Source organism: Ursus maritimus, unplaced genomic scaffold, assembly GCF_017311325.1.
Source record: "Ursus maritimus isolate PB19 unplaced genomic scaffold, ASM1731132v1 scaffold_8, whole genome shotgun sequence".
Lineage (NCBI taxonomy): Eukaryota > Metazoa > Chordata > Mammalia > Carnivora > Ursidae > Ursus > Ursus maritimus.
Genome location: NW_024426996.1, coordinates 70,739,795 through 70,758,323, shown reverse-complemented (window position 1 = coordinate 70,758,323; position 18,529 = coordinate 70,739,795). Strand labels below are relative to the sequence as shown.

General features: G+C 44.9%; 1 protein-coding gene across 1 annotated transcript in view; it reads left to right on the top strand.

Moving 5' to 3' along the window:
- Positions 1 to 16,830, top strand: part of CD38 (CD38 molecule) — a 38,467-nt gene extending 21,637 nt beyond the window's left edge. Inside the window, exons 3-8 of the mRNA XM_040624960.1 lie at positions 1,210 to 1,345; positions 7,361 to 7,446; positions 10,552 to 10,625; positions 12,103 to 12,195; positions 12,550 to 12,636; positions 15,443 to 16,830. Coding sequence (XP_040480894.1) covers positions 1,210 to 1,345; positions 7,361 to 7,446; positions 10,552 to 10,625; positions 12,103 to 12,195; positions 12,550 to 12,636; positions 15,443 to 15,500 — 534 coding nt within the window. The 3' untranslated portion in view covers positions 15,501 to 16,830. The remainder of the gene's footprint in view (positions 1 to 1,209; positions 1,346 to 7,360; positions 7,447 to 10,551; positions 10,626 to 12,102; positions 12,196 to 12,549; positions 12,637 to 15,442) is intronic.
- The last annotated feature ends 1,699 nt before the right edge of the window (positions 16,831 to 18,529 follow it).

Genomic DNA, 18,529 nt, shown 5'->3' with positions numbered 1-18,529 from the left:
TTAATCATAACTCAGTCACCCTGTAAAATAAACAGGTCAAGAATCAGCACCCCCATTGTACCAGTGAGAAAACCCAGGCTTGGTGAGGTGAGGGGCCAGTGACGGCTCAAGTCTGATGGCCTTGAAAGTGACCAGCTGAAATGTTCACAGAACAAGATTAGGAGCCAAAGAGACCTGGGTTTTATACACTGATTGTCCCAGAAAAGTTGTGTAATGGGTACATCTTTCCTAAAGTCTGCATTTAAGGTGAAAGTGCAGTGTATCCCCGGTCATCTCTGTTGACGCCCCCCAAGCCAGCCGCACGTTACAGCCGCTCATCCCAGCGGTGGAGAGCTGGGGGTACGACAGCTCCTTCACAGAGGGGCTGCTTGGTAAATGACCCCCAGTGACAAATGTCGAGGCCACAGACACGGGACTAAGCACTCTATTTGCAGTTGTCTCACTGCATCTCCTCACATCCCTGAGCTCCTTGCAGTTATTACCTGTACCATTTTACGATGGGGTAGTGAGGCTTTGGCTGCCCGAGGTCAGACAGCCGCAAGGACTGACACGGGCTTCGCAGGCCTGGGGCCCTGGGCCTCCGGGGCCCACGCTTCCAGCCACACCTTCCTCCGCCTCTTGCAAGAAGGAATAGACCCATGGGCTCAAGATCCTTCTGAAATTTGACCTTCTGTACCTTTCTTTACAAGGGACCCTGAAAAAATTCACTGCATTTTTTTTTCATTCTTTCTTTTCTCTTTGTGGGGATAGGAGAGAGTTGAGGAAAGAAGCAGAGGTTATGGAGCCTGTGAAGAATCAAAGAGCACTTTTCCCAGAACATAGCACGTACACAGAATGGTTTTGCAGACAACGTTAGGAATTTCCTAATGCCTGCCCCAGATGTGTTCTGGTTCTGTGTGTGTTGTGAGATTTCGATCAGTGGCTTTCAGATTTTTTTTTACTGCCACCAAAAATAATAAAGCATTTTATATTATGACCTAGAAGACACACACACACACACACACACACTGGCGCGCACACACCCTCGACCCGTCCGTCAGGCGCACACGCAGAAAACAGTGGTGCACTCATAATACTCACCATTACTCCGGATGATTTACTCTGGTATTTTGTTTTTCTTTCATTTAAAAAAGATGTGGATTTGTTTTTTGTTTTGTTTTGTGACTTACTGACTTGGTCTCGATGACAGGTAGTGTTCTTCTTTCCTAGACCCTCCTCTGGAGCAAATCCAGCCAGCTGGCGCATGACTACACGCGGGTCCGGCAGGCTATGTTCACGCTGGAGGACACGCTGCTGGGTTACATGGCCGATGGCCTCAGGTGGTGTGGAGACTCAGGCTCTTCGGGTGAGGATCCCCGCCTTTTGGGGTTGCCCGGGGACGTGTCCGGCAGAGGAGCCCCGGGTCCTGCCAGGGGCCTTGGCATATCAGTGTGGAAGAAGGTCCTGCCCTGATGCCATCTCCACCCCTAATGACAATCGAGGCTCCGTAAAATAGCGTTCTTCAGATCAACTGAGTTTTCTAGAAAAACCGACTTCAGAGTTTGGGGTCGTCCGTGTTTCCTGATTCCCTCCTTCCCGAGAACCAGTGTAGCTGCTTCCGGATTGGAGGTGTTTTGCTCTCTATGAGGCCGTTGTTCAGAACTAAACGCTAGAGCCAGATGCGGCCTGAGAGGGAGCCAGGCCAAAGGCCTTGCTATGCAGCGCTGTCACAGCCACGGCCACGGCCATGGCCACAGCAGCAGACGGCTGGGCTCCTCTGTGTCTCAGGCCTGCATGGGGCTTTGCTGTCATTTTTCAAAGGCCGCCATATCTTGTCCAGAAAGACCCCGAACACTGCACTGTGGGAAGATGCTTTCTACTCAGAAAACTCTATTGAGCCTGTTTTCACCGCTTTTCTTTCTTTTTTTATTTATACTGCGCACACTTGCACTTTATATTGTTTTATTCTTACTTTCATTGCTTTTGGCTGTTTTTAAATTTTTATTTATTTTCATTTTTTTTAAGATTTTATTTATTTATTTGACAGAGAGAGAGGCAGCGAGAGAGGGAACACAAGCAGGGGGAGTGGGAGAGGGAGAAGCAGGCTTCCCTCTGAGCGGGGAGCCCGATGTGGGGCTTGATCCCACAACGCTGGGATCATGACCTGACCCGAAGGCAGACGCTTAACCATTGAGCCACCCAGGCGCCCCGCTATTTTTTTTAAAAGATTTATTTATCAGAGAGCGAGCAGGAGGGGGAGGAGCAGAGAGAGGGAGATAGAACCCTCAAGCAGACTCCCTACTAAGAGTGGAGCCCAGGTCAGGGCTTGATCCCAGGACCCCGAGATCATGACCTGCATTGAAATCAAGAGCCAGACACTTAACTGACTGAGGCACCCTGGAGCCCCACTTTTGACTGTTTTAAAAAATTTCTTATATGTGCTGCCGAAGGGAGCACTTAAAAAACTTATTACAAAACTTCTTCATCACAGGCTTACATTATTTCCAATTACAAAAATGATGCATGCTTATTTGCAAAGTACTTGCATGTTATGCAAACATATAAAAGTAAATAATGAAGGGCACCCTGCACCTTCCCCACTCCTCAGTTTCCATATCATTTCTCAAAAGGGGACTGTCGCCAACAATTAGGCGCGAATCCTTCCACACATAGCCCCATGATCACATAAACACGTATATTAAAATGTACACATACTATTCTGAACTTTGCTTTATTCATTTAGAATTGGTAGATAGAAATACAGCCATATTGGGGCGCCTGGGTGGCCCAGTCAGTTGAGTGCCGGACTCTTGGTTTTGGCTCAGGTCATGATCTGAGATTTGTGAGATCGAGCCCTGGGTCAGGCTCCACGCTGAGTGTGGAGTCTGCTTGGGTTTCTCTTTGCCTCTCCCCTGCCCCTCCCCTCTGTGTTCTCTCACTCTCCCTCTCTCTAAAATAAACAAAACCTTTCAAAAAAAAAAAAAAAGAAATAAAGCCATGTATTTTTTAAAGCCCTCATTTATCTCCTCTAAGGACGTTATGATAATTTATTTAACCAATACCCTTGATGGACATCTAGGTGGTTTGAGATGTTGCTGTTGCAACTGTTGCAAGGAGCATTTGTACACACAACACACCCTTCCCCCACACGCACACCAGGGGCACACGTATATCTGCCTGCTTGGGGAAGTACTTTGAAAAGATAAATTTCTACAAATGAAATTCAGTGCAAAACAAATTACAGTAGAAACTGATACACTGTCATTCAAAAGGTGGTAACCATTTATACTCTCATCAGAATATAGGAGTTACTTACTTGCCCAGACTCTCACCAACACTGGTTCATACCCAAAAATGGCTTTGCCAATTTGATAAAGAAATAATACCTTGACTTGGTTTGCTTTGCTCTGATTGTGAGACTGATCATATTTATATATTTAATGGTAGATATTTCTATTTCTTTTAGGAACTATCCGTTTGTATATCTCAGCTATTTTTTGGGGATGCCTGTTATTTTCTTATTTACAGAGGTTCTGTGTAAATTCATATTAGTAGGTAATACTTACTGCTCACTTACAAAATCCCAGCCGTTAGGGGCTCCTGCGTGGCTCAGTCTGTAAGGTGACCAGCTCTTGATTTTGGCTCAGGTCATGATCTCAGGGCCCTGCAATCGAGCCCTGCGATCGAGGCTTGCATTGGGTTCCATGCTTAGCGTGAAGTCGGCTTGTCCCTCTCCCTCTGCTCCTCTCCCCGTTCACGCTCTCTCTCTCAAATAAATAAATAAAATCTTAAAAAAGAAAAGAGAGTCACATGCCCTATCAACTGAACCAGCCAGGAGCCCCTAAATTTTATAGTTTTTGCCATGTTTCCTGCTTTCCTTTTTGAATTTCCCATTTTGCAAGTCAGCTTTTCTTAGTCATTCCTTTAATTCTTTTAGGTTTTAAATTTGTTTACCATAAAACTTTCTCTCTTTTGGCTTTATTTTTTAATTCACACCTTAATTCTTTCCTTGAATAAAATGAAGATATATAAAATAAAGTCAAATTATTATCTACTTCTATTTTAGAGTTCTTTAATTTTGCCTGCTTTTTAGTTGAATCCTGTATAGGTTTTTATTTTGTCAGCTTCATTCTTTTTTGGCCTCAATTTTTATTAATTTTAACTTTTTCTCCCTATTTCATTTGCTGTATTTCCTGATTTTATGTTTTCATTGTTATATATTCTGGTGTCCACATTTTTTTATACCTTGGTTTTAAGTTGTTGTTTTGTTTTACTATGAAAGTTTTACTTTTTTTTAATTTAAATTTTTATTTTAAGTAGGCTCCGCGCCCAACGTGGGGCTTGACCTCATGACCCGGAGATTAAGGGTCCCATGCTCTACTAATTGAGCCAGTGAAGTGCCCCTGAAAGTTCCAATTTTTGTTAAAACCTATTAATCTCTTTTTTTAAACTTCTTATTCTGATTTTTTTATGTACTTAATTTAATTTCTCTTACTTTGTTGTAAAATTTCCCTCCTACCTTTTTAGCTCTGACTTTAAAATTTTATTGAAGGTATGTTTGCATAATGGCAGACAGCAAGGGGGGGAGACACCGTTATGTGGAGAGAGGTGACAAATCGGGGTACTTCTTTCCACATGTGGGTGTGAAGACAAAAAAAATTATGTTCTTGAAAACCTATGAACAGTAGCTGCTCCTTAGAAAATGTATGTCCCATCACTGTCAACATTTTGGCCTCTGTTGCAAGATGACTCAGATTTATCTTTTGACTGTACAGTAATTACATCTGTGCACGGAAATGTTTCTTTTTTTGTTTGTGCGATTTTGTTTTTAGCATTTAATTAATATTAAAAAAACTCCCAGAATTACTTCCTCATCCTGGAAAGGGTTTCTGGTCTAGGATCTTCTTTTCCTGTCACTGGCAGTCAAGCCCCTGTCTGTGGATTGTAAGTGTATCGTTCCCAGTGGCTGCTGTTAGGAAGTACCAGAAACTGGATGGCGTAAAACACTGGAAATATACTCTCTGAAGGTCTAGAAGCTAGAAGTCCAAGGTCAAGGTGTCAGCTGCGCTACGCTGCCTCTGAATGCTTGGGGGAGAATTCTTTGCCTCTTCTAGCTTCTGGTGTTTGCTGGCAACACTCGGTGTTCTTGGCTTCTAGATGCATCAGTCCAGACTCTGTGTCTTCATGTGGTTGTCGTCTTCTGTGTCTTTATAGCATCCCCCAGCCCCCCTTTGTGCATATCTATCTCTGACCATATTCTTCTAAAAAGGATACCACCCCTATTGGATTAGGACCCACCCACACTAATGACCTTATTTTAATCGATTATGTCATCAAAGACCCTTTTGCCAAATAAGGTCACATTCCCAGGTACTTTAAAATATCTTCCGAAGGAACAAAATTCAACCCATAACAAGGAAGAAATAGAAAGATGGGTGCTTCCCTAGGGTCAGCTGTCCACATACCCACAGAGGAAGTGGTAGCTGCCACATGCCTGACTTCTGGGACATGAGAAAGTTCCAGGACTTCTCTTCATGCACTTGCCCTACCCGCTTGATGATTCAGAGTTAGAAGTAAGACGTCCCCAGATTCTGCCTCATTCTTACCCTGCCCTCCTCCCCCATATCCAACCAGTCACCCACATAATCTGTTTCCGTTTCCTGTCCCTCTTGCCACTGCCTGAGTCCAGACCGTGAACACACCCCGCTCTCTTGTGGGGACCTTTGTAAGGTTCTTACTGCTCCCTCCTTACCTCTCTAGGTTGGCCTCCATCTGCCCACCACAGTGGGATGGTTTCTGTCTTTTACCTAAAGCCTAAATTTTGCCTCCAGGATAAACTCTAAATTCCTCAGCGTGGCCTGGCCTCTGCCTTTTATAAGTCTTGTCATGCGGCTTTCCCTTCTCGTCTTTTCGGCTGTGGTGGTATCAGTCGAAACCCGCTGTGCCTTTGCTTGTGTCCTCTCTGCCTTGAGCCCTGTCTCTGTCTCGTCGGTCTGAAGACCATTCATCCTTCAAAACCGAGTGCGACGTCAGCCTTCCCTAATGGTGCTGCTCATACCCCCAAATCTTTCCCTGATTTATTTGATGGGAGTAGATCGCGTAGTCTCTGAAAGCGGGGCTTCTCTCTAATTCATCTCTTTCCCCCCAGGACCTGACACTCAATTAATGTTTGTGTAGTCCAGTGCAATGGGTAAAAAAACCCGAAGAGTATGTACACATACACACACACACACATCTATACACATATAATGGAATATTATTCATTCTTTTTTAAAAAAGAAAATCCTGCCATTTGCAACGATACAGATAAATCTGAGAGCATTGTGCAAAGTGAAATAAGCCAGACAGAGAAAGACAAGTACTGCAGGGTATCGCTTCTATGTGGAAAAAAAAAAAAAAAAAAAAAGTCAGACTCCTAGAAACAGAGGGGAAAGTGGTTGCCAGGGGCTGGGAGGTGTGGGAACGAGGGAGAGGTCGGTAAGAGGATACAAACTCGCAGTTAGAAGATGAATAAGGTCTGAGGTTCAGAAGTACAGCATGGTGATTATAGTGCTAACACTGTATTCTGTAATTGAAATTCGCTGAGAGTAGAACTTAAATGTTCTCTCTTACACATAAGAAGATCACTATGGGAGACAATAAATGTGTTAAATTAACTCCATGTGGGGGAATCTTTGCACAATCTCTCTCTCTCTTTCATATTTATACATACACATACATATATATATATATATAAATCCTTATGTTGTACACTTTAACTATCTGACAGTTTTATTTGTCAATTACATCTCAAAAATATTTTCAGCAGTTTTTGTGCATTAGGCGGATTTGCTTGGAAGCAGTCCCACGGCAATGACGTACGTACGCTCTTATGCCTGCTGAGTCTCACTGACTCCTGAGCCTGTCTTGTTGGGGGAGAGCGAGCATAGAAGGACTCAGAGGCTCTCTGAGCCTGGGGGTGTGGGGACTGGGGCAGGTCGGGGAGGAAAGCTGTGAGCAAGAGAGAGTTGTCAGGGAACAGAGGAGTAGTTGGCAAGAGGGGCCCTGAGGGCCCAGTTTCATCTCTCGTTTTTCCTGGACGGGGGGATAATGTCGAGGGCTTGTTTCTGGCAGATGAACTTTTGCTGCAGTTTCCCAGAATGATGACTCAAAGCTGGTCTCTGTTCCTGTCTGGCATTGGGGGGGTAAGGTAAGGACTTGGAAGGGATTCAGGGGGCATTTAGTTAAACTGGGTCCAGATGAGTCCACTCTCCATCCTTCATCCTGGCAGTGATGCTGTCGGACTATGGCTGTGCTGTGATCGAGCAGTCCGGGAAAAACAGAGCTTAATTACACCCTTACTTTTCTACTTTAATTATTTTCTAAAAACTATGTCTTTTAGACATGAACTATAAATCTTGTCCAAACTGGAGGGAAGACTGCAGCAACAACTCTTTTTCTGTATTCTGGAACACGGTGTCCAAAAGGGTAAGTACCAAAAGGGAAATTTTAGAATTTTGGAGACCAAAGAACTTAAGAGGTCATCCAGTCAGTGGTTGGTTTTAATTCTTTTTGGACCACAGATCCTTTTAGGGAAAAAAAAAAGAAGTTGAGGATTCTTTCTTGAGAATAATGTACCTAAGCACATAACGGAAGATTTTCACATATAATTTTAGGGCATTCACGGAGGGTCCATGGGCTCTAGTTGGTGAATCCTTGCTCTTACCCAGGTTTTGGCTTGGGTTGCCGGGAATCTCCAGCTGGGTTTAACCTCTGATCTAGGCGTTGGCCAAACTTACATCGCTGATCGATCTGAATAATCAACATTTGCACACTGCTTACTATGCGCAGGTAGAGGCCTCACGTTTTTATATGGATTAAAAGCTTCCATCCTCACAAGAATCCTATGAAGTGGGTCCCATGTGTTTTGTACCCATTTTACAGATGACAGAACAGATTACACCGTCTACTAAACATAGTAAGTGGCAGATCTGGGAGTTTATCCCCAATTCTCTGACTCCAGATCCAGAATTCCGGCTGGGGATTACTTCCATCATCCTTCCCCTCATCGCTCTCTGTTTCTGATTTACGCTAAGCTGCCTTGGTGTACATTCATTTTTCTTATGAGTTGCTTCTCTGCAAGTGGACTAAGGAAAAAAAGGAAAGAAAGGAAGAAAGAAAGAAGTGGAGGAGAGAAAACCAGGGAGAAAGTAAAACGATACTATTTTTAATTCTCCAGAATTGAGTCCAGACATGGGAGGGGTGGAGGCAAGTGAAACTCATATTTGCTAAGTGCATATTCATGGCAAGTCCTGGGCCAGGTGCCGGGTCCCTGTCGTCCCAATTAGTCCTCACAGTAAGGGCTGTGGGAAGGTGCAGACTCAGAGGTTAAGTGACTCATCCAAGGTCAACAGGCTAGTTGGTAGAGGAGCTGAGAGCCTTACCATCCTTAAGGAGATTCAGGTAAACTCCTATGGTAGAGAGGAGGGGGGTGGCCTGGGATTTGAGGTAAGGAGACCATTTAAATGTGGATTCTTTAAGCGTTCTGACCTTCAGATTCCCCATTTGTCAAATAGGAATGAGAATAATGCTTGTCCTGGGGCTCCTGAGTGGCTCACTCTGTGAAGCGTCAGACTCTTGATTTCGGCTTAGGTCATGATATCGGGGAGGGGGGTTGTGAGTTTGAGCCCCGTGTCAGGCTCTCTGCTCAGCAGGGAGTCTGCTTGAAGACTAGCTCCCTTTTTCCCTCTCCCAATTCTCTTTCTCTCTCTCAAATAAATAAATCTTAAAAAAAAAAAAAAAAGAATGCTTGTCCCATGGAGTTCCTGGCATATTTAAACAAGATGCTACTACCCCACTAACTAACTCAGAATGCATTCCTTTAACGAATATGTTGAGTCCCTGCTAAGTGCTGCATAATTATACAGAGGCCCTGTGTAATTTGTTGTTGCTTGCTCGCTTGCTGTTTCTGGGAAAGGTTCCTACTTACTTTCTCACTCTCTGATATGTTTTGGGGTAGTGCTATGGCGAACAGCTTCTAAAGCCAAGCCACATTTCCTATGCGTCAGGCACCAACCTGGGAGCACTGTGGTGAAGGGGATGGAAGGCGCCCCCCCATGGTGGGCTACCTGGGACTGCAGCTTTATTTTGGCTAAATGCTTACAGATGTACCGAGAGGACCTTGTTTAATCAGATGAGATCCTTCCTTTTTCTGACAGGGGAGGCAGAAATACTTGGGGTTTGAATCCCCCTTGCACTTCTTTTCAAGTGATGTGACCTTGGGGCAAAGTGACCCAATGCTTATTTCCTAGGGGCTCTTGGGAATCCTAGATGGCAGGCGCAGTGCTTGGCCTCTGGAAGCACTCTGTTGACTTAGCACTTGTGCTTGGTAGAAATCGGGCCCCGGTCCTCTGTTCATCACCCGCAGCAGAAAAACACAAGCTGCCCTGGGTTCTTACAATTTGGTTTGAGATGGTTCAGTGGTGTTTCATTCCCTGCAGCATAAAGGCCAGATTCCTTGGCCAAGCAGTCACAGCCCTCCGTGAACTCACTTGTCTGCCCAACTTCTGCATCCGCTGAGGTTTTCACCCAAACCACTGTTTTCTCCAACCCCTAGGCCTTTTGTTTGCCCCTGCCTCAGCCTTTCCCAGGTGAGATCCTATCTGTCCTGCAGGACCTAGCTTTTGTTGCCCTCTGCCATGCCTTCCCTATTTCTTTCCTAATTTCCATCACTGAGTATTTCAGCTTCTGGTTTCTCTTTCCCTCCCCGTCTCCTTCCCTCATTTCCTTCCGTAGATTTTCTCTGGGTGCCCACCCTGTGTCAGGCACTGGCTCCAAGCTCCGGGGCTTTGGTGGCAGGCAGGACAGCCAGGCTCACAGCTCTCAAAGAGCACTCAGTACTGGCAACGACACCTGCAATGAGCTCATCTTCACAGTACGAGGTAGTAGTGAACCTAAGCTGGTCCCAGGGGTCTGGGGGGACCTCTTGGAGGGAACATGTAGATGGCTTTGCTTTGTTCATTTTGTTTTTCCCAGCGCCTAGCAAAGATTCTAGCTGAATGTTCGTTGCACGCATGAAACTCCTTGCCCAATGATTCATTCATTCATTCATTCATTCATTCATTATTTCCCTTTGTGCCTGTGCAAACCTGTGTCCCTTTCTCTCCTCAGTTTCCCCTTTCTTCGTGTCCCTGTTCTCTTGCCCTCGCATTGTCCACCCTGCTCCCGCTGAATGACATGTCTGCAGCGCGTGACACCAAGAAAGCGCTTCTATCTTCCTCCTCCAGCAATGTTTCTCTTACTCCCTGGACTTCCAGCTTCTGAACCATCAGTGTAACAAACCTGTGAACGATGGTGTTGACCTTCGTTGTCCAAACAGATTAGAGCAACCGCTTCCAGAATTCTCATGTGGGGCATAATCCTGCCAGTGGCTTAGGATGCAGATTACACACACCTGGCATTACTGAGGGAGAACCACGCAGGCGGTTCCCTCCTTAACCAACCAACACTAAGAGTTGTTCTGGAAGGAGCTGCTGGGGTGTGTCAATTAAATTTGCATGCTGAAGAATGGTGGGCTTTTTTTTTTCCTTTAAGTTTGCAGAAGATGCCTGTGGCGTGGTCCATGTGGTGCTCAATGGGTCCATCAGTAACACCTTTGATGAAAGAAGGTACTCGTTTCTTTGCATCCTATTTGCAAGTGTTAGTACAGCCTCCTATTAAATATTTCATCCCTAGAAGAATAGGCTTTTCATGGTTAAGTCAGTACTGAAGATTTGGGTTAAAGAAGTAAAATGTTGGTTTTCTATGGAGAGATTTGTCTAAGTTAATGCTTTTGTCTGGTGTCTCCTTTGTGTGAAGTCCTCTAAATGTTCCATCGGCCCTTGTTCCGCGGCCAGCTCCTCCTCTTGGGTTTTCAAGGCCTGGTGTAATTTTCGGAGCTCTCCCAACTTCCCTCCTTTGTTTGTGCTGTTCCCCCTGCCCGGCCCCCCTCCCTGCTCCCACTTGTTTAATCCTCACCATCCACGAAGATCTGGCCCGGCTCCTGTGTCCCCCGTGAAGTGTGTGCATCCCAGTTAAGCAGTCAGACCACTACTGTGCTGGGCTCTTGGCCTTCACTGTCTCTTTCTAGGCATTGCCCATAATTTATCGTAGTGGTTGAAAGCAGGGGCTCCAGTCATTACCTATGACCTGTGTGACCATCGGCTGGGCACCTAGCCTCTGGGAGCCCCTGTACTAGGCACCAGGAGAGGGGGTGGTGCTGACTGGAAGATTAACTGAGATAATGTCTGACAAGTGCTGAGCTCTGTGCTTCACGACAGAGAGAGGGGTCCGTGAGTATCAGCTGTCATTCCTCATTTAATCCACAGCGCCCAACCTGGCCGCACCAATGCCTTTCTTCTCTGACCTCCTTCTGTACTTAGTTTTTACCACATTGGATACTTCCCCAGCCTTTGTTCTCCAGTCTTACCCTGGAAAAGGCTGGATTGAGAAGAGAGGCAGCTACTGGTGGGCTGCTCCAGGCTCTCTGGATACCCCAAAAGAATTTTCCTTCTCTCCTGTTTTCCTATTTAAGTCTGCAAAGAAGCATTTGTCCTTTTGTCGTCTTCTGATCCTAAGTTTGCAGGCTTTTGGGTGAAAGTGTTAACATCGCAGGATTTCATAGTCTGCGGTTTGGTGTCCAGCTACGTGCAAGAGGAGTGGTGGCTGTCAGAGACCAGCAGGGAGGAGTTTGGGGCTGGGGTCCGAGCAGGGCAGCAGGGGCTCTCAGAGCAGCGCCTCTCGAACCTCACCGAAGGTGGGTCATCTAGGGACAGTTCGGCTGCCGATTCTGCTTCCGCAGGTGCTGGGCGCCTGAGATTCTGCAGGTCCAACTAGCTCCCAGGCAATGCCCGTCATGTCAGTGCAAGGCCCCCTCTTTGAATAGCAAGTATTTAAAGTACCACCATCAAGGGACCGATTAAAAATCTTATTCTGAGAATCGTATTCAATGAGGGTCCCACTGAATGAGATTGACTGTTTCTAGTTAAAATCACCGGTCAATCCCAAAGGGCAGTGGTTCCCTGCCTGCTGGCTCTTGACAAGGCCTGGGGATGGCTGAACGATTCAGTTGGAGGTGAACAATATTCTCTGCGTCTTCTCTTGTAGCACTTTTGGACGCGTGGAAGTCTTTAATCTGCGTCCAGAGAAGGTTCATAGACTACAGGCCTGGGTGATGCATGACATCGGAAGTGCTCGCAGGTACGCGTTCCTACTTTGTGTGTGTACATTGTCAGGGTGATTTTCGGAATCAGTCCATGGAAGAAGCCATAATCACAAGAATGCATTGAGAACAGAGTGACTCAGGAAATGACTGGGGCCTCTCCCTGGACATTCAGCCCATCCCAATAAGTTTCATGTGCTCTCAGTTTCATATCCACTGTAAGTATGTATGCAGTTCACGCCCTCAGCCCCTGCTGCCCTGTGAGGTCTTAAAAACAACTTCTGCTCCAGTTTATCCCAGGGCCTGGCCCAGGGCTTGCTACCTAGAAGAAACTGAGATCAGGAAATGTTTGCAAGAACCTTGTCACTTAACTCTCTTTCTTTCTTTCCCAGTGACTCATGCTCGAGTTCCTCCATAAATGTTCTGAAACGGATTCTAAAGGAAAGGAGTATTGCATTTTCTTGCGAGAATAATTACGGGTAATTGATTTCTTGAAAAAGAAATGCCTGTCTTGCCATCTGTAGGTATTTTCCTCTCCTTGGCCGCCTCTGAGCCGGGAGGGCTGTGGGAATCCCTCTTGGGCCTTGTTGGGTGAGCTGGGACGGTGACTTGTGGTGGGCGTCCCTTCCCCTGGCCCAGTCTCCAAGCTGTTTCCAGCCAGTGGCCTTCCTTTGGCCACCTTTCCCCCATCTTCCTCTTCCTTTCTTCTCCACCTGTCCGCGATCATTGGTTTGCCCCTGAAGCTGACCCAGCTTTTGAGAACATATTTCCTGGTTTCTCACAGGAGTCACCCGACCCAGGGCTTGCAAACCTACTAGCTTTCAGGGGAGCGGAAGCACATTTTGTCCAATGCAAAGGATTTGTAAAATCCTTGTGACATGGCAGTATTTTGCATGTGAAGTTTCTTTAGTTGGACCTCAGTGTAGACGCCTAACACTTGATAAGTTGCCACATGGATGTCTACCAAATTTTATCTTTTGTAAATTAGAAAATGTAAAATCTTAATTTTTTTTACCAGTAATACATGTTTATTGGGAAAAAGTTTAAAATTACAGATAGTATATATTTTTAAAGTCATCTGCAACTCTGTTATCCAAACTGGGACCCTCGCTCATTTTTAAGTAGTTGTGGCAGGGACTCCTTGCTAGAAGCATCTTTGAAGATTTGCCCATAAGTGATGACTTAGATTGATGTGGAGTGAACAATTTTCTCAAAGAACACAGAGGCTGGAATTCAAGAATCCTTTTCCTGTCTCCTTCTGTCACCACCTTCTCCCACCAACCCTATCGGAAAGGCAGGAGGACAGATTCCAGGAACATTCACTGAGGGCTTTTGTCTCAAAATGACCTGAATTCCCCCTCAGTCAGCTGGCTCCTCTCTGGAAACTGCCAGAAAATAACACAAGCTTTCTACCGCAGTTAGATGGGAAAACAAGCCGAACAAAGGAGCAAGATCAACTATAAAAGGAGCATTGCAGACATCTGACCATCTAAGTTATTCAAAGATATCTCGTGTTGGGAAAATAGAACACTATAAACACCTAGGAGAAGACTGGGGAAGGTACATGGGTCTTATTCTCAACAGCCCCCCTTTTTTCTCATTTTAATCATCCCCCTTTCTTTCATTAATGGCCATCCGTCAGCCTCATTCATGCCCACTGCAGGCTCTGGGGGAGCTCACTCATTCGCGAGCTAGGAGGAACGGAAAAGCGTACCTTCCACCTGGGCTTGAACCGGGGCCCACATCAGAGGAAGTGATCTGTAAGCCAACACCTGTCATTCTGAGCCTCAGCTCATGTAACCTTAAATTTGGGGATCATATTTGAAGTCACTAGACCTTTTCTCCAGCTATGAGGTTGCGATAGAGTCAACATGATTCTTTAAATTACCAACTCCTCAGGGCCCCTTGTTGTATCTTAAGAGTTCTGTGGCTTTGCAAGAAAGCTGCTTGAGCCCACGGGGGCCTAAAGTGAATGTCAGGGATATAGACATAGACTGAAGTTGAAATCACTGCATGCCAAACACACTTTCCAATTTAGCAAACTGTTGTCCAGCTGTTTTGGTGTGATTGTTTAATAGGCACACGAGAAGTGTAAGTACATTCATATGGGTTAGACCTCCTGCTGATTCTGCTGTTACCCCCTTATAAATCCCGCCCGGAGACAAATGCTATTAACATTTGGCTGTATATCCTTCAGGTCCTTTCCTTTTCCCCATACACACACTCACACTCCCGATGAAATTATACAGAATTTCTTCACATACGTTCTAACCAGTGGAGTGAACAGAGTAACAGTTCTTTTTGGATGACCTTAAAAGTGTCAGCATGCTCTTTTCTGGTTAGTGCTCCCTTGTGACGTATTTATTAAAATCCTAAAGGGTGCACTTCTTCCTCTATGTTGTTAATAATTACTTTCCCCTGGAAAGTATTCATGTGGGGGATCCGAGGCTACCATATTGGTGAGGATGGAGTGACTCTACACTTAGAACCGCTGTGCCCAGCTGGTCATGATAGTTGGCTAGAAATGAGCCTGAGATGGCCCATTCCTGAAGCCCAGGGGTGCTTGTAGCTGCTTCTAAGGATCTCTCTCTACCTTGACTCACATTTAGCAAAATCCGATTCAGCTACAATTTGGTGAACCACATTCCTTACTATTCACCCTTCTCCGCAGTCCAGCCACTCCCGCTGGACCCTGTTGCTTTCTGATCTCATTTTTATGAAATAGAGAGACACTCACCAGCTAGATTCTTATCTAGGATTTGTTCTGTGCAAAGGATGTGTGGTCTTCCTGCTGATGGCCGCCGGTCTTCCCCCAGAGAGTCTCTACCCTGTCTTCTGCCCCGACCCTATGGCTCAACCCTTGCTCAGGAAGCTTCTGAAGAGAAGAAAGCAGGTCATCCACAGACAATACTGAGGTCCCCCATCTCAGGTTGCTGCCTCTGTTGTGTCTTGATCATCAGCTGACATTCATACATGTGTCTGTGATGTCAGTTTTGAGCCAGACATATGTTTTCATCTCCACACATTATCGTCTGACGTCCCATCTCAGTATTTATTTCTGTGGCTTTACAAGTGACATGAAACCAAATCGGGCCATTTGACCTTTCTCTGTGTTGTCACTGCAGGAGAGGAAGCGATGTGGATGCGGAGTGGTCCCTGCATACTTCTGTTGCTAACGAAGGGGCTACTTGCCTTGGGGAATTGAACCATAGATGTACCGACTGCTGATTGATCTTTCTTTCTGTTTTTTTTTTTTTTTTTTTGGTCTTATCTTTCTTGTCAAAGGCCTATCAGGCTTCTTCAGTGTGTGAAAAATCCTGATCATCCATCTTGCAGATTTTAAAGATGAGCCAATCAGCATGGTCGTTTCAGATCTTTGAGCCTTGCAGTAGACATTGGCACGCGTGGCTGAGGAGACACTGCTGGGAAGCTGAGGACTTGAGGGGGTTCTTCCGTCATGATGCCAACACTAGAGTCGGAAGCCTTTCCCCCAAAGTTTTAAAATAACATATTATTGGTATAGTTTTTATTTCGATTGCCTAATACTCATGAAGAATTTATGGTATACAATTACAATGGAAATTTTACATTATTTCATTTTAATTTTCATAGGTGCTTTGATATGTTTACAGGTTGGTAGCATCCTTTCTGTTGAAAATGACCATACCAAAATCTGTCTTACTGGTGCAGGTAATTAAGAGAAGGTAAATGCCCATGCTTTTCAGAACTGTTACATTTCTGAATGAATGACCTTGTCTCAGGATATATTTTTGTACCCTTTCTACAAATAGTTAAAGTATGGGTCATGTTGTGACCCATGGTGGTTATGGGTCATGTTGGGAAAAGAATTCTGTACAATGTAAGCTACCCAGGTGCTTTACCTCCCACTCTTCCAATAGCCCTACGAGGTTGGTACTGTTAACTCGCATTTGTCAGATGAGAAGTGGAAGTTCAGAGAGGTTATATAATTTGCCTGAAGTCATACATTTAGTTCAAGGTAGAGGTTGAATTTCAACTCAGCTCTGTCTGACTCCAAAGTAGATATGCTCCCTTTCTAGGCCTGTAATCTAACTATGGTTTTTCTGGGTAGCTTCAAAAACAGATACTTTTCTTCCTGTCTTCCTCCTCTTCCTCCTCCTCATGCCCAGTGTCTTACGTATATGATAGGCAGTTAAAATATGTATTTGTTCCCGAAACTAGCAGTTTGTTCTCCCTTTTTTTCTTGATTAGGCTTGCTTGGGGATTTATCACTTTTATTACTCTTTCAGAGAACTAACCTTTAGCTTTGTTTTCTCTATCTATTTAATTGGTTTTCACTCTTCTCTTTATTATTAGGAATATAAAAATTCCTTCTAACTTCCTTGGGTTTCCTATTTAGCGTCTTAAGATGGGAGCTTAGATCACTGATTTTTCAGCACACTTTCTTTTTTTATAGATTACTTAGTACTATAAGTTTTCCTCTGGGTGCTGCTTTAGCTGCAGATCTTAAGTTTGGTATGTCTCTTTTTATTTATATTTTCTAATTTAATTGTTATTTAGAAATGTGTTGCCTAGGGCAACCCCCTCAAGTTCCCTCCCTCTTTGGGAGCTTTGTACTATCATTCCATAAACTTTGCTATCATTCCATAAACTTGCTTTGCTGCAAAAACAAAAACAAAAACAAAAAAACAAAAGAAAGAAAAAGAAAGAAAAAAAATGTGTTGCCTAATTTTCAAACACCTGGAGATTTTCTAGTTTTTTTTTTTTAAATGTAGGTTTGTTGAAGAATAAACTAATTTGAGGATATTTCAGAGAATCCATTAGGTTTGTTGAAAACAGCATAAATTTTGAAGTCAGATGTTTCTGGATTCATTATTTGGGCATTGCTCTGTAATCTTGAATGAAATACTTAACCTTTTTGAACTTTCCCTTCCTTGCCACTCAAATAAGGATTATTATTTACCACCACCACCCCCCCCCCCCAAGGTGTGGTGGGACTAAAAGATCACAACAATCAACAGGGTAGCACGGTGCCTTACAGATAAGCTAGCATTCCACCAAGGCTGGCCCCTTTCTGCGGGCCCCTGGGGGGCAATCCAGGTTCCTTCAGGAGCCACGGCAGCTGTAGCCACTGTGGGCAGTCCACAGATTATTCACTGGCCCCCGTGTCCATGTAGGCACATCATCACAGGCTTTAGTTTGGGCTCGATGTGAAGATGGATGCTCAGGACCAGTTCTGATTAAAGCTCAGGCTTGCCCCAGGGTTCAGTGAACTCTGCCTGCAGAATGCCTTCAATGATAGGGCCCTGCTAACCCCCTACGTGACCTGGCTGTTTTCCTCTCAGGACCTTTTCTGCCTTACTGTGGGGCTTGCTTGCTGATTTCTGGACTCTCTAATGTATCTTCCTTCTTCAGCAGGAGACCCCTTGAAGTGTCAGAAAAATTTTGTTCTTTACATGCCCTTCCACAGATGAAACAGAGTAGCAGTCAGTTTCTAAGAGTCTTGGGAAGACTCATTTGAGTGTTCAGGTTCAAAGCTGGTAGAGACTAGGAAGAGGCTGGTCCCAAGGTTTTCACACTGTGCGCAGAGCACCCCAGCGAGCTCTGGGGGTGTTGGGGGGCTGGGTCACTCTTTCCTTGTATGCCATCTTTGTAGCTTCATTCCCATGATACCCATCCCTACCTCCTGTCTCTCTGCGTTTCCAGCTTTGGGTATCTTTGCATGACCGTGACCAGGACCATGCAGCCATCTCTAGTCTAAGGACTTTCTGGCCTACGTATATATGAATACATCCTTCATATCCCTCTTCTTAGAAGTGACATCCTCACTGCGTTACTGACTACTCATAGCCTCATACCTTACTCATCAACCCGCCACCTCCCTGTCTCCCAACTCCATTCATTCTTTCTCTAGAATATGCTCTTCCCATCCCAGCTCGTACCCACCATCATACTTAACCCGAAGGTTGTGACCCAGGACCTAAGTCCCCCTTTCTCACTCCTGAAGGCTCAGTGTTTTCCTTCTGTAGTGCTTCTTGACCTTATAATAGTTGAGACAATCTTAGAAATACAGTTATGAAATTTTAGGTTGAGTACTTGAAAGAAGACACACACACACACACACACACACACACACACACACACAGCTCTTGTTGGAAACAAGCTCAGCCCATGTCTGCACACTCCCTGATAACAAAGGACCCAGCAGGAGCAGCGTCGATTTGCTTCCTGGCATCTCATTTCTCCTTAAAACAATTCCCAAGACTGTGACTTGAGTTTCTCAGAATCCATACTACACAGAAGGTTGGTTTTTTTTTTTTTTTACAAGGCAAGGATAAATGTTACATACAGCGAATTAATATTGCGTGAAGTAATGTTGAAGTAAACCCAGAG